At 39.8% G+C, this 16,184-nt stretch overlaps 2 protein-coding genes across 3 annotated transcripts in view; one reads left to right on the forward strand and one right to left on the reverse strand.

Moving 5' to 3' along the window:
• haao (3-hydroxyanthranilate 3,4-dioxygenase) overlaps positions 1 to 16,184 on the forward strand; it is a 23,990-nt gene continuing 7,806 nt past the window's right edge. The window contains exons 1-4 of one of the 2 annotated variants that reach the window (XM_067387017.1): positions 1 to 253; positions 4,187 to 4,283; positions 4,382 to 4,460; positions 10,954 to 11,037. In XM_067387017.1, coding sequence (XP_067243118.1) covers positions 229 to 253; positions 4,187 to 4,283; positions 4,382 to 4,460; positions 10,954 to 11,037 — 285 coding nt within the window. In that variant the 5' untranslated portion in view covers positions 1 to 228. The remainder of the gene's footprint in view (positions 254 to 4,186; positions 4,284 to 4,381; positions 4,461 to 10,953; positions 11,038 to 16,184) is intronic. The other variant, XM_067387018.1, reaches the window with a different exon arrangement.
• LOC137020883 (chromobox protein homolog 7-like) overlaps positions 11,418 to 16,184 on the reverse strand; it is a 19,794-nt gene continuing 15,027 nt past the window's right edge. Inside the window, exon 2 of the mRNA XM_067387019.1 lies at positions 11,418 to 12,559. Coding sequence (XP_067243120.1) covers positions 12,222 to 12,559 — 338 coding nt within the window. The 3' untranslated portion in view covers positions 11,418 to 12,221. The remainder of the gene's footprint in view (positions 12,560 to 16,184) is intronic.

Genomic DNA, 16,184 nt, shown 5'->3' on the forward strand with positions numbered 1-16,184 from the left:
CCGAATATTACACAACACCGGTACAGCGCTTCACAGCTTCGAAGCGTCGGTGTCAAACGTCCCATTATGTAGTAAATTGTAACTATGTCACCTTTGATTAAAGTGTTACCTAAGTAAAAGATGACAGACAACGTGGTCTCTAACACATTCTCTGCACATGATTTCTGATAAATGAGGAATTCATGCATCAGCCAGAACTAAGATCATATCACTTCCCTTTTGTATGCAATGCTACCACTTAACCTTCAGTTTGGTAAGTTTTTAAATTGTTCTTAATTCAAACAGATAATTTTGACACTCCTGTGGGAACAATGTTTGAAAAACACATTTCAGTGTTTATAAGGTTTGCTTATTGAATGAAATATGTATTACAGTGGAAATGATAGAAGTACTGGAAAGAAATTATGAAAACACAATCCTTTTCAAGAACAGCTAACATAGAAATAGATTTTATGTTGTCAACTCTGAATAGTGCATTAATAATGTGGTACTGGTATTCACAAATGCTACCACAAGTTATTTTTGTTTTGTTTCATTGATTCAAATACAGTTATACAACATCTTCTGTTTACAAGAGGTTAAGTAAGGTTATTGAGGGTGGCAGTTTCATTTTCACCTTTTAATATTGAACATGTTTTCTGGCTCATGCGCCATTGTTTTTGTTTTTTGTTTTTCTTTTTCTCCCTGTTCACTTCCTTGGACTGGGAATTATGCATTTCAGGCATGGCAACACTATCAATGCCCAATTGAATCTGCAGCGGTCAGTTGGTACAGTGGTCACGTGGTACAAGTAGGAGCTCTTGAAAATACCCAGCTTAAGTTGTAATTACAAACTCCCCAAGGACGTGAATGCATTTTACAAGTTAAAAACTCATATACAGTAATTAAGACATGGCTTGAACAAACCTAAATTCTGCAAGACAGTGGGTCCCCAGGAGCAGGGTTGTAGAATTCTGTCCTCAGACTGCTTTCCTGTTACTCCAGCAATCTCCTAAACTACTTGCCTGTACTCCAGCGATCCCCTAATAAAGCCTTGTATCGGTTACTCCAGTGATCTCTTGTGTTACCCACCTGTACTCCAGCATTCCCTTATGATACTTACATGCTAGCCATCATTGTTAACCTATCAGCCTCATCTGTATTCTCAACTGTTGTGTGTGTGTGCTCACTCCTCAGTATTTAATCAAGGACTTTAACTCACATTTTTACATCACCATCTTCATCATTGTTTTCGTTGATGGTTTGTCACTCACCTGTTTTTCCAAGTCCTTCTCCAATAAAGTTTTGGGTTAAACACTTTCATCTAGTCTGGATTTCCATTACTTACATTATACTGCAGATTCATTTAGACGTTGATAGTGTTGCCATAGAAACAAATAATTCCCAGTCTGAGAAAGTGAACAGCTCCAAGTAAGAACTTCACGTGCTGTCATCTCGAAATTAAATAGACAAATTTATAAAAATGACCCTGTTCAAAAGTGTGGCATTACCTGGATGTTCCATGACTGTTTTTGTTGTGGTGTTGTTTGTTTTTTTGTTTTGTTTTGTTTTTTGTGATGGTTGTTCTTGAGTCCCTTGCTTGTCCTGAGCAGTTTAAATGTGCAGTGTTCTTCAGAAAAATCCTTCAAGTCTTCAGGTTGCTTATTTGAACCCTTTTCAACAGTGACTGTATGATTTTGAGATCCATCTTTTCACACTGAGGACAATTGAGAGACATACACTAAAGACACTTGAGTGAGGATCCGAACATAGCATTTACTGAACAATCCAGAATTGTAGTCAATAAAGCAGGCAAAGGGTCAAAACACAGGGAACCAATCCAAACAAGCAACCAGACAGGAAACACACGGAAATAGGATAATCCAAAGCCTCGTTCAGACTGTCAGTCCAAATCCTGACTTTTTATGCAAATCCGATTGTTTTCTAGCGGTGGGATTGTTTGAATGCATTGGCATACTGTATAATTGGACTGAAAACTTTCCTGGAGTTTAGCGGCTTAAAATGATCTGATCACAAACAGAGAAGCAAAACTGGGTTAAGGGGTTAGAATAGAAATTTCCACATACCAGGGTTACAGGTGCTAGCACCATTGTAGATGCTCAGTGTGTTAAACACCCTACTCCTAAGATCATTTAACTGTGTGATGTATTTATTAACTTATTGCATTATTTGCGTTAAACTATTTTAACATGTTAAGGATTTTGAATGCATCCATGCATGCTCAGGTCGAGGCCTTTATCTTTGACACTTCAACACTTATGTACATATGTGAACATGAACATGATTACACTACACTATGATTACTGAAAACTAAATGTTTCTCTTATTTTCAATCTCCCCCATTCATTTTCAGTGTATGGTCATTTTTGACCAATATAAGATCAGATTAAGCTCAGAATAGCCGTGCTTCCACTGTCGGGCCAAAAGCAAGGGTGCTAGTGCTGCTAGTGTGGAATACCTTGGTCCAAAGAGGGCCAACTAGGGCTTGAGGAGTGGTCATGAACAAAGGCCAAGAGTCAAGAGATGGTCAACACCCCTGCTCATTTCCCATGTTATTTTATCAGGCTACCAGCTAACTTCAACATTTAATACATTTTAAATCATTTTCAGCTCAAAACTAACTTTCAGACACCAGCAAGTGTTTGAAATAACATCTGATTGTGATCCAATGGGGATTCGAGGCAGACATAAAGCTATATGCGATGCTAAAAGCTACTTGATAGCTAACCATTGTGATAAATACACATTTATGGAAAATACCAGAGACTGCTTCAAGAACGTAAACAAATCATATACAATTGTAATTGTTTTTTTTTGTTTTTGTTTTTTTTTGTTTCATGTTTTATCTGTCTCTTCTATGTGCCTTTGTTGATACCGAACTAATGCCTTATTTATTTGTCATAAATAACATGCACCCCAGTTAATTTGTCTAACTTATAACTCCTGTTTTCTTCTTGTGAGCTCCCCCTGTTGCTCTGGCTGAAAGGATAAGTATAGTGAGATGGGAGTGATCACTCAAACCTTCTCAAATCGCATAATTTTGTGAAAAATTTATAGAAATGCTCACTCTTTCTAAAAAAAAAAAAAAAAAAAAAAAAGTGATGTAAACATATGATATTTTTCTATGTATCAATATTTTTCTAAATATGTAAACCTTTGGACTTTTGGAATAAATGGAAGCAGGTGCAACTGAATAGGTTTGTGTTCTCTTTTTATGTGAAATGATAACAGTTTGATTCAGCATGTTTGATGTGTACTCCTGACACAAATTAATAAATTGCTGTCACTGTAACATTTTTTTTTATTATTATAAAACATTGGTCAAATATTGATGCTGGAATCTTTCGCTTTTGTCATGCTCATATTGCGATCTAGCTAGTTTTCTGTCAGCTGGTGGGTTTTTGTGATGTCCTTCTATAGAGGTGTGTTAACGGCGGGATTTAGGGTAGTGCTGCGGGGCTACTGGCCCGACAGTGGAAACGCAACTTGATTTTGGCCTCGGTGCTTTAGGTCCAAAGCTATTGGCCCCCGTCCGGCACGTTGTTAGCCCTGGCTCGCACTGGCCTGTCATTCGAAAAGTGGCTAATGAGGCCTACAATCAGCCAGTTTAAAAAATGTACCTTGAAAAAACTTGCAGAAAATACAGTTTTGTAAGAATCACCCTTCAATGTGGTGGTTTACTTTGTTGGATATAGCAAATGATGACAAAATGAATGGTGTATGCTTAATTTTACAATAAGTGTACAATTAATCACTATTCAAAATTTTAATCTATTGACAGCCCTTTATGGTTTATTGAATTTCATTAGTGGTTAGGTTTATCTTTGCCCGAAAGCAGAACTTTATTTATTCACATATCTCAGGGCTTCAGTGTCTAATTGGTGAAGCTTTTGTCGTAAGTCATTTAAATGCAATTGTGCATAATTTATTTCACACAAAAACCTGTATAACAATGGTCTCTATATTGAAATCCAGGTTTATGCTGCAGTGTCAGCACTGAAAGGTTACTGTTGCATAAACATGGATTTTAACCTCACGGTCACATACTGCATGTATGAGCACCACCCCCATTATTCATTAACTCAAAGGTTTGTCATAAATTCTTTGATGTAGTGAACCACAGCTCAAAAAGTTGTTGCCTACCCAGACAGATTATTTTAAGCATTTTGCTGTATTCCCAAATTAGAGAGAAAAATGACCAACCATTCTCTTCATGTGAACATTGACAAGTGGATTGCTGAGAATGAAAGTTCATTTGTACCACCTGTTTGCAACAAATTAATGTAAGTAAGCTGAAATTATCTTTCATCCATAAATAAAAAATATGTTGTATAAATTAAAATTTACGAAAAATAACCCCTGTCTTTACATGGTTCTTTAGGTTCTTTTATCAATTGAATATCATGTATGTTGGTGGTCCAAATGTGAGAAAGGATTATCACATTGAGGAAGGGGAAGAGGTGAGGCTATTCATGTACTACCAAATAAGATTAAATAACAATAAATTGCAAATTTACATGACATGACAAGACTAGTTGACTTGCTTTTCTCTTGATTAACTGCACTGCATTTTGCTAGCTTTAACTATTTTTCTAACTTCATCATCTCTCCAAAGCCCTGCTATTCAAAGACATGGCATCCAAACTTATGACAGTATTTTCAAACACACAAAATGATTTATAAACAGAGAGTGTTTGATTGGTCTGATTGGCTAATTTTAAGGGTGGCAAAAAGATCACCTGATCATTTATTATTATTATAGACAAATCTAAAGACAGTGCTGTCTTAAAGGGTTAGTTTACCCAAAAATGAAAATAATGTCATTTATTACTCACCCTCATGCTGTTCTACACCCGTAAGACCTTTGTTCATCTTAGGAACACAAATTAAGATATTGTTGATGGAATCTGATGGCTCAGTGAGACCTCTATAAAGAGCAAAGCCATTCAAACTCTCATGGTCCATAAAGGTAATAAAAACATATTTGAACCAGTTCATGTGAGTTCAGTGGTTCTATCTTATTATAAAGCAACAAGAATACTTTTGTGAGCCAAAAAAAAAACAAAATAACTTTTCAACAATATCTATATGTGCCAATTTCAAAACACTGCTTCATGAAGCTTCTGAACTTTATGAATCTTTTATTTCGAATCAGTGGTTCGGATCTCCTATCAAATGGCCAAACTGCTGAAATCATGTGACTTTGGCCCTCCGATTTCCTGATTCGATTCTTAAAGCTCTGAAGCTGTGTTTTGAAATCGGCCCATATAGATATTGTTGAAAAGTATTTTTTTTTTTTTTTTTTTTTGTGCACAAAAAGTATTCTTGTCACTTTATAATGTCAAGATAGAACCACTGAACTCACATGAACTGTTTCAAATATGTTTTTAGAACCTTAATGGACCTTGAGAGTTTGAATGGCTTTGCTCTCAATAGAGGCCTCACTGAGCCATTGGATTTCATCAACAATTCTTAATTTGTGTTTGGAAGATGAACGAAGGTCCTTCGGGTGTAGAACGACATGAAGGTGAGTAATAAATTACATTATTTTCATTTTGGGGTAAACTAACCTTTTAACTATTTCCATATAAATATGTCCCTTTTATATTTTATCTCTGTTCTGGTCTGTACTTCTCTGGAGCAATTTTGAAACTTTAAATTGCAACATTTCTTATGTTATTTGGGATAAATAGCTTATAGATTCCTCATTTGTAAGTCACTTTGGATAAAATCATCACCTAAACTCCTCGCTTGTGAGGCTTCCGATTGGTTAACGCAACTTGTCATTTACTTTGACCCTCCCGTCGGCGGCGGTTTGAACGAACAGTACAGCAGCGTTGTTGGCAGGGCGGCCAAGGCGACTGTTGACGCTCTCGCCGGCGGCGGTGTGAACGCACGGTTATACAGCCCTTTGCACATTTAGCAATGCCTTCATCACGCAAATGCATATTACATGGTTGTTATAATATACAATACAGCTCAGTCTCCTTATTTAAATTTCCTAAAACGATGATATGAAGAAGGTGCATTAATTTAAAGTGATCATTCTACAGCGGATAGTTTTACAAACTTTAATCAAACAGTTGGGATTCACTGATAATCTGCTGTTTTTGGTGAATGGGGCTGAACAGACTATCTCCCGCCTCGGCCTTCATACTCCCGTCCCACCGACAACCGATTATATGAGGCCGGACAGAGTCTCTCCCGTCCCGGTATTCATCCTCCCGTCTCGCGGCGCCGTCAACTGTCGACTCGACAACAATCGGCAGAACGTGCCCACCAATGAGTGTAAGTTGACTTGTGTGCTTATGTTATAATTGGTAGGTAGTACCAGTAACTCTACTAAAATTTGCAACCCTCTAACGTGATTCATTTGTTTATATCATAGACCAGGGGTAGGCTATTCAACTAAAATTTAAAGAGGTCCAGTTAGAGAAAATTTCTTGAAGCAAAGGCCCGGATGATCATAATGTCTAACTAGTTAGTGTGATATATATTATATTCATTATAAGTAGCCTAGTAGTTGTAGCATGTAATTAATTCCCGACTGTCAAATCGGATGAATTCTGTTCAATTCAAAAACGTTTTGACTATATTTATTGTCACGTAAAATAGAACTGAACAAATATGAATGTAGATATGATGTTCTCTCATTAGCTAAATAAAATAGAGCTACATTTCAAAATAAGAGAAAATAAATAAACAAAAAATTGTGCATGTTCAAACTTAAGCATGTTCGGACTTAAGTAAAGTTGGCCACATATTCACAGATTCGAATTTCGAATTCGAATTTTCTTAAACACATCCTACTCAGAAATAAAATATAAATATTTTTTAAAATATAAAATAAGAAAATGAAAACATTATTATTGTTATTATAAGAAAATGAATGTCCTATTGTTTTTATGTTTGGCCATGTTTAGGTGTTGCACGTGTCTCGCGTCTTTTGCAGTGTCTCGACCATGAAACGGCGGTCAAGTAAAAGAAAAAAGAAAAAGCTCAACTCGCGTTTAATAACTTTTTTTTCCCCCCTCATTCCACTGACTGCGTCTCATTTTTATAACGCAATAACGGATTTCTGAATGAACAGCCCATAGACTGTAAAAAAAGATGGACGCCGCAACGCCGCTTCCTTCCATTGTATTGAACTGAAGCCAAAATGGGCCGTTGAATGGGCCCTGACACGTTACGCAATACGTCAAAAAAAAAAAAAAAGTTTGGAGCCTGGGCATGCGCAGAAGGAATCGTCAGTGGAGCCTGGAGGCGGAGTCGCGGTATCAAACTTCCGCCCAGACGACTGCGTCATCATTCATGTATTTTACAGGCATGAAAATCCCTCACCTTTCGGCGAAATTCGCCGTTTTGAAACCAAAATAGGTGACCTACGTGAATCGTGTAGATTCGATGAGAAAAAAAATTTGAGGGGGGGGGGGGCGGGGGGGGGGGGCGGTCATATTCAGTGAACTGTGAAGTGCATGGAAATATTAACACAAATTAAGGGCCTTGCATCACCAGTGCAGACCACCATCAGAAGCTGAAAGCACGCCTGGCCTCGGTGATTTACCTGACTGTATTTGGTGAGTGATAGCAGGGCTCGACAGGACTGCCCGATGGCCCGGGGCCAGTGTGAACGACGCTCGGGACAGTAGACGCACCGGTCACTTGCCCGATCGGGCAAGTGCTGTAGGGTGTGCGTTATATATCGTCTATAATATCGTAGGCTAATTGTTGTTTTAACGATCTGAAATTATCGAGTATGTCCCTCACTTTACAAAAACAGTCTAACGTTACTAGTTATTGTTACCTACGGTTAGAGTAGTGTGTGTGCTTACATTAAAGTGTACGCTTTCACTGCGTGATTAGTCTATTAAAATGCCCCCAAAATTCAAGATAAGGGGCAAAAATGCCCCTGTATATATTTCATATATAATTTAATAAAGTTAATCAATATTACACAAAGAGCTCAGTTTTTCTCCAAATATTAGCATGATTACAAATGTGATATTGGATTTATACAGCATACAGTTTAATGAACAAGAACTTAATATCAAGTGACTTACATTTTAGACACCAAATCGTCTGTTTCACTGTATTTCACCAACGAAAATAGTTCCAAAGTCCACAGAATTGTTTTGCATCTCTGAGCAACACTTCCTGAATGAATCAGCCGCTTGAATGAATCAGTTGAATCTCAATGATTCACTCATTAACAGTGATTCGCTGCCACCTACTGGCGGGTTAAATTTCACATTTAAATTGTCTTCATTTTTAAAAATTTCAAATAACAGTATTTAACGTTTTACATTTTGAACATTAAAAACATTTTTTATGCATCTGTAACTGCTTTTGATTAACTTTAATAAAGTTATCTATTCTAACTTTATACATTAATTACAATTTATGTACCTGAAAATCTTATGTTTAAACCCAACTGGGTCAGCAGAAAAAATCCTTAATAATTTTAATATTTTCTGGTATATAAGTTACCCAGAAACTCTGTTGACATAGACTTAGCTAACGTTAGCTACAGCTTGATGAACTGAGTCACTGAACACAGCAGGAGAGAACACAACGTTAGCCAGCTAGCTAAAGCTCCGGTAGAAAATTATTAGCTAATGCTACTGTTTTTGAAGAGTTAGATTTTGAGGTGAGGGGACTGACAAGGCAGAAGGTAAGTGGTCCACCGTATCAATAAGCAGACCTGTACGCAATTTAAGTAGCGGATACGCATTTTGACTTCAAAGTATGCTGGTACGATTTGTCACTCTAAACTATGCAAAAACTTGGTGACGCCTCTGTGCACGTCCACAAATCAAGCAACAGCAAAAGAAGAAGAGTTCGACCAATCATAGCGCTAGGTTCTTCCCCCAAATATACTGTAAATGTTAGACCCAGTGACAGGCTGGCATGAAATGGCTTGCATAATACTTAGTAAGGAGGCCATAATCATTTTTGACTCATGGCTGAAGTTAAGTTTCTCCAGCTCTCCCCAGGTTGGCAAAAAAGCATCTCAAAATACATCAGATTGATGCTTTAAAATGTGGAATATTTAAATTTTTCTTCCAGGGGAGCATGCGCCCCGGACCCCCCTAGAGGGGTAATATCCTTCTCACCTTTTTCACCCCTGACCCGTTTTCATGCCTGATTTTAAATAGACTATAAATATTATATACAATTTAAAATTCTACCTATAAAATAATAGGCTATTCTTTTTCTAGAGCAATAATATTTTTGACACAGCAAATTCAGTAGATAAAATCAATATAATATGCCACTAGGAACAACTCTAAATCGTCAGAAACGGTCCTGCCATTTTAAATCAAGTTCAACTAACGTTACAGGAGATCGATTGCTGTAATTAGAGTAGGCTATCATTAGATTTGTCCTGCTAATTATTATTTTATACCCATAAAAATAACAAGTAACTGCCAGATAACGATCACCTGCTTTTTCCCGACATGGTTAACATTAGGTGTGTTATCTTAACTAATAACATTTATTAGTTAGCTTATAACACCCATATTTAATGTTCCAGTAAAAGGTTCAGTGATCCGTCAGATCCTGTAGGTCGGTCAGTACAGTTTACTGCTGAACAACTCATTTTGTTGGTGTTAAATAACAAAGAAATCGAAAATTAATAGTTAATAAATCTTCAATCTCCCCTCGAAGCTCCGACAGTCCTCAGACAAGCTGTCAATCAATTTAGAATCATGACGACACGCCCCGTTTTTACATGGTGGATTTCTGCGGGAAATTCAAGCATGCAGCAGTTCGTCAGTGCGTCATTACATCATGTCCGTAAACAGAAAGAAGTCCAGGCTAGTCGGTTTTATCACGTGAGGACGCCGCTGGTAGCAGATCATTTATAGCCTTTTCTCAGAGCAGCTGAAATAATTAAACTTATCATTTTGATAGCGGATTGTAATCCAGAAAGGTCCAAATGACAGACATCAGTGACAACTGGAGATTCACCTGTAGTCAAAAAGCAAATGACTTTGGACTGGAGTGGTTACAGAAATTTAAATCTACAGGTAACGCTAATACACAATCACGCAATGCTGATGTTGTTACCAATAACAATTTGAGAACAATATTACAGTAATAATAATTTGCACGGTTTGGCATGATCCGAGCTAAGTTCGGATGATCGTTAGATTTAATTATCATTGGCGGCGTGATTAGGCCTAATGCTTTTTTCCTCAGTTGGTCATAACAAAAGTGGCAGACATGTTATTTACTTGTTCAGATGATATTTTCAAGTGAAAATACTTTCAAGACGTGGAATCTGTGATTCTGAAGTGCAGTATCCTCCAGTGCGGTGACTGACAGCAAGCATTAGATTCATCCACACTGATGAGCTGTGCCGATGCACAACGCACATACAGATAACTGTTCCGCATATGACTGCAATTGCAGGTTTTAAACAAGAGATGGCGACAAAGGAGAAAAATCGTGGACTGCAGCTTTGAGTAAATAAATTTACATGTGTAAATGACCCCTTATTCCTTGGTATCTGTCAGGAAGTAGAGACACTTTTGCATGCCATTAAATAAATTACAGTACCTTTACAGTGGCCAATTCTCAAATCAAATGATACCAGGAATTTAATAGAACTGTCACTTCCTGAGAACTTTTTAAAATTAACTATAGTTTAGTAAGCCAGTCAGAACTCTGTTCTTTAGTTAATGATTTAATTTTGATCACCAGAGGTCAGTGCAATCCATCCAGCTGAGCCATGGTTACATGATAAGAGTTTACTTTACCCCCACCCCCCACCAACCAAAGAGTTTCTGAAAAAGTAGTTTCACTACATTTGTAATAGAGGTCACAATTATAAAGCTGATGATTTTTAAACAAAAGCATACAAGCTAAAATTTTTGTTATCCACAGTTCACAGAACTGTCACTTTCTTCCTCTCACTTTCTTCCTGTTTCACTTGTCTTTGTGTCTCAGCTCTTTTACCAGGTGAGGGGTGACATGGTTTTGAAAGTGATAGAGAATGGCAAGCATAAAGAAGTACATATTCGAGAAGGAGAGGTGAGAATCATACAGATTTGGCTCTGCTCTTATTATTGTTTGATAGCCATTTTACTTTATAAAGACATTTTATTTCCTTGTTAAGTCATGATGTAAGGAATGCTCATTTCAGGGTCCAGGGTCTACTCGTTTCACTTGAGAATCTCAACAGCCATTCATAAGCACTATTTATTCATATTACACATTTAAGTTAAGCATTTAAAAACTTGTGGTGTACACTACAGTCTCCGTGTTCATGGGCATCCCAGACGCAAATATTTTAATGACTTATAAAAGATGAATCACTGTCTGGCCATCTGGGATTTTAGTATGGAGATAAAGGTTAGGATTATAATTTTTATTACATCACATTGTAAGTGTTTTTTTTTTTTTTTAGCACTGTTTGTTTTGTTCTTGGGGCATCTGGTAGAGTGTTTGGACCCGGAAGCAGTGGTGCGTGACGTAAGACTTAACAAGACGGTGTGCTCAAAAGCCTGCTTATGTTGTGGAGAAAAGTCATAAGACGTTATTGAACAAATCAACAAAGCTGAGATGCCTGCAGGACATCTGAATTTGTCTATGGCCAGTGCTCAGTTCTTAAAAATTTTTTGGTCCCACTTTATATTAAGTGGCCTTAACTACTATGTACTTACATTTACATTAATCATTTGATACAATGCACTTATTGTGTACATGCATTGTACTTATATTTAAAAAAAAAAAACCTGTATGTACATCTGTAATTAATTTCTGTAATTACATTTATAATTACACTGTTGACCCATCCCTTACACCTTGTTACAACAGAGACGGCACGGAGGCAGATGTAAAAGCAAGTACAGTTGTTTATTGATATCAGCAGAGTGGAATGGTGAGTATATGGCAATGGTAGCAGTCTGATGAATAGATAGAAGTAGTGATACTGTCCTTTTGATGATTGCAGACAGGATGTGACAAAGCAGGCTGGAGACTGGGAACACTCACACACAATGGGATCAGCACACGGGGAAGACTGGAGACACTGGAGACGTTGGAAGAAGGTAGGTAGAAGATTGGAGTCCTTGAGGTAAGTACACATGGAGCATAGGTACGAACGAGACCGGACAGTGAGTGTGTGTGAGTGTTGGCTTCTTATGGTGCTGGTGATTGCGGTGATGATGAGGTGCAGGTGGCGGTGATTAGTATTCGGGTGATTGAGTGCGTGGTTATTGGAAGGAGGTGGAACATGACGTGTCTGTGACAGTACCCCCTCTCCCACAGCCCGCTCCTGAGGGCCGAGGACCCCGACGTCGTGGTGGTCGTCCTCTTGGTCGTGGGGCAGGTCTGTCAGGGTGGCTGGCGTGGAATGCTTGTAGAAGATTGGGATTGAGGATATCGTTTCTAGGCACCCATGAGCGCTCCTCGGGGCCGTAGCCCTCCCAGTCAATGAGGTACTCCAGTAGACCACCACGGCGGCGGGAGTCCAGTATCTCGCGAACCTCGTAAGCAGCACCGTCGTCCAGGATGAGTGGAAGGGGGGGTTCGGCGGCTGCCACGTCAGGTTCTGTGGAGGGAGAAACAGAAGGGTGGTGAGGCTTTAATAGAGAGACATGGAATGTAGGATGAATTTTGTACTGAGGTGGAAGTTGTAAACGATACGTGACGGGGTTGATCTGTCTGGTGATGGTGAATGAGCCAATGAAGCGAGGACTCAGATAGGGTTGGGCGATGTCCCCTAAATTGGCAGTTGACGATGTTTACATTAAAACATCGTGATGGACGATGATATCGTCGGGGGTGGGGGGGTGTATTTTAATTTTTCGTTATTATATAATTATTATTCATTATTTTACTTTATTACTTTAATTATCCCTTTGACGCGTACGATCACACCGGTGTGATTAGAATGTTCTGCATCACATGTAGAATGTGCATCACGTGATCAATTGCCAAATTCAAATGTGCGCGTCCATCTCTAAACCAGAGATGGATGCGCGCAGCACTTTTCATATATCACAAATATGCAGTGTTTTCAACCACATAATGTTTATTTTAGGTTTCAGATGTTTAAATCCAGCCCAGGATCCCCGTATCCGCTTACATATATTTATATATAATCGATTTTTAATCTCTATAATAAAATGTACAATTCAGATTTTGATCTCCATATACATTTACATATATATATCTTCCAAGGGGTTTTTTCCCTCCTAGGACTTTTTTCCCAGTGCTAGCACGCTGGGTTTTTCTCCTAGGGGGTTTTTTCCACCCCTGGAAGTCAGCCGACATTGGCTTAATGTAGCACCATCTTGTATATGTTACATATTACCACACTTGTTTGTACAGTTTTAACCACTTCCCTTTTTTTCTGTGCTTCTAATATGTAAAGCTGCTTTGAAACAATTACCAATTGTAAAAGCGCTATATAAATAAATTTGACTTGACTTGACTTGACTTAAATACATATAAGATGTTGTGAATCCAACAGAACCTGCGGCACAAACTAACATGGCGACGCCCATAACGTGTATAGCTCAACTAACACAATCATTTATTCAAGTTGTTTAAACAGCAAAACACATCCACTTTCACATATTTGACAATCAGAATATCAGATATTTCATGTTATAGTTAACAAATTAGTGAATATTTTGAATAAAAAAGGAAAACTGAAATAAAAGCAGATCATCAGTCATACAGCGCTGCGGTGTGTGACATGACAAGCGATGACGCGTCACCATGGAAACAATAAAGTGATACGTTTTAAATAATGGTCGCCTTGAAAAACTCACGCTGGGGGGTCAGCCAGAACATTTTAAACTTACCTGCGAAAGGGTTATTTTATTTTCCAACTAATGACTCATCCGGGCTTTCCAATAGGTTGCACGTGAGGGGAATAAAAGGGGCGGAGCGAGGCTGTTGATATCGTCCATCGGCACAACCCTAGACTCAGCTTCTTGCAGGGCAGACGCACTCTGATGTCCCTGGTTGACAGCCAGACCTTCTGCCCCGGTTGGTAGGATGGGGCATTGGAGCGCCGAAGGTCGGCCCAAAGGAACACTTCTCTGCCTTGAGGAAAAGGTAGTACTGCCGTAAGCGTTGGAGGACCTCCGCAACGTGGTGGCGATGTTCGGCCAGGCTCCGGGTGTAAATTAAGATGTCATCAATATGTATACGAGTACAAACTTGTGGAGGAACTCCCGGAGCACCTCATGTATGAAATCCTGGAATACGGAGGGGGCGTTGACAAGTCCATAAGGCATGACCAAATATTCATAATGGCCTGTGGGCGTGACGAAGGCGGTTCCACTTGTCCCCCTCGCGTATCCGGATGAGGTTATACGCGCTGCGGAGGTCCAGCTCAGTGAACACAGTGGCACCACGGAGATGTTCCAGGGCAGCTGGGACGAGGGGAAGTGGATACAGGAACTTGACTGTGATTTTATTTAGGGAGCGATAATCTATGCAGGGCCGCAAGCCTCCGTCCTTTTTAGCCACGAAGAAGAAACTTGAGGCAGCATGGGGAAGTAGACGGGCGTATATAACCTTGGTTTAGGGCCTCTTCGATGTATTCTTCCATGGCCTTCTCCTCCGGCATGGACAAAGGGTAGATCCTTCCCCTAGGCTCTGGTTCACCAGGTAACAGATCTATAGCACAGTCCCATGGCCGGTGTGGAGGAAGCTTGGAGGCGTGTTGCGGGTAGAAGACGTCGCTGAAGGGGGCGTAACAGGATGGAACATCGGTGGAGCGTTTCTCTAAGGGACTTTCAATGGAAGTAGAACAGATGGAGATCTTCTTGGAGCTTGGAGACTTGGGTACTGGTAGTTCGGAGAAGCAACTGGAAAAACAGCATTCACCCCACTTCAGGGAGTTGACGGGTTCGGATCGGCGGGAAAGGATGGTGGAGAGTGGCTGGCCCTGGTGCTCATCGAGACACGACTGCATACGAGTGCCTACGCGGATGGCGAGCTGGATGAAGCGTTCGAGGCCGATGGAATCCTCGTATGCAGCGAGATGCAACTGCACTCTGGGTTCCAACCCCTGACGAAAGGAAGTGATGAGGGCTTGTTCGTTCCATCTGCTACTGGCGGCTAGCGTCCGGAACTGCAAGGCATAATCAGTCACTGAATTTGATCCTTGTTTCAAATTATAGAGTTTCTCACCAATAGTAGAGTCTGCCGAGGGGGTTCCAAAGACTTCACGGAAGTGGGTGACAAATGAAGAATAGGATTTCACCACGGAACCTTTTTGCGTCCAGAGTGAATCAGCCCACTGGAGTGCCTTGCCTTGCAGTTGGGAGATTATGAACGCTATTTTAGCCGTGTCGGTGGCGTAGAGATGCGGTTGCATCTCCAGGACCAACTCACATTGCAGGAGGAATCCGCTGCAATCTTCCGCCGATCCTGAGTAGGGCGCCGGTCGGGCCATGGGACTGGCGTGCATCATCGGTGATGGAGTGGAAGAAGTGGAGGCGGAAGCGGCAGCAGGTGATGGTGACGGTGGTTGTGGGGTGAGTGCTCGGCGCAAAGCGTCAACAAGCTCTTGAAATGGATCTTGGGAACTCATGCTGATATCCTGTTTGTATGGTCCGGTCTTCTGTTACAACAGAGACGGAATGGAGGCAGATGTAAAAGCAAGTACAGTTGTTTATTGATAAGTGGAATGGTGAGTTTGTAATGACTGAGGCAAATCAGACACAATTATTGGTTAGTTAACCAATAGTTTAAGCTCACTCTGGAGTCTGTCCCCATCCCCCGGGAAGTTTTCAGTTACAAGTTTATTGCGCTGAGGAATGTGGTTGCCGCATGGAGAACAGAGTAGAGACACAGAAAATCTGCATCTTCCCTGCATTTTCCACACAGAACACAGACTCTATGGCATTAATGTATAGACAGACTGTGCTATAAATGAACCCTTCTCATGAAATGGTATCCATTATTACTGTTGTTGTATTGTACTCATTGTATTTACATGTTTTATGATTTTTAAGTGGTATGACATGCAAGGTAACTTCAATCATGCCATGTTTAGTGTCTACGGGCTCCCAGCGGAAAGATTTGAATGTTTGTGTATGCGGTATGTCCATACCTGCGCAACACATAAGTATTACAAGGATCTTGTAATAGTCCTTCTTCAAATCTCAGCCAGTTTAATCTTAATCGGTCGTAAAAGCCCCAACAAGGGGAGG

Source organism: Chanodichthys erythropterus, chromosome 5 (assembly GCF_024489055.1).
Source record: "Chanodichthys erythropterus isolate Z2021 chromosome 5, ASM2448905v1, whole genome shotgun sequence".
NCBI classification, from domain to species: Eukaryota; Metazoa; Chordata; class Actinopteri; order Cypriniformes; family Xenocyprididae; genus Chanodichthys; species Chanodichthys erythropterus.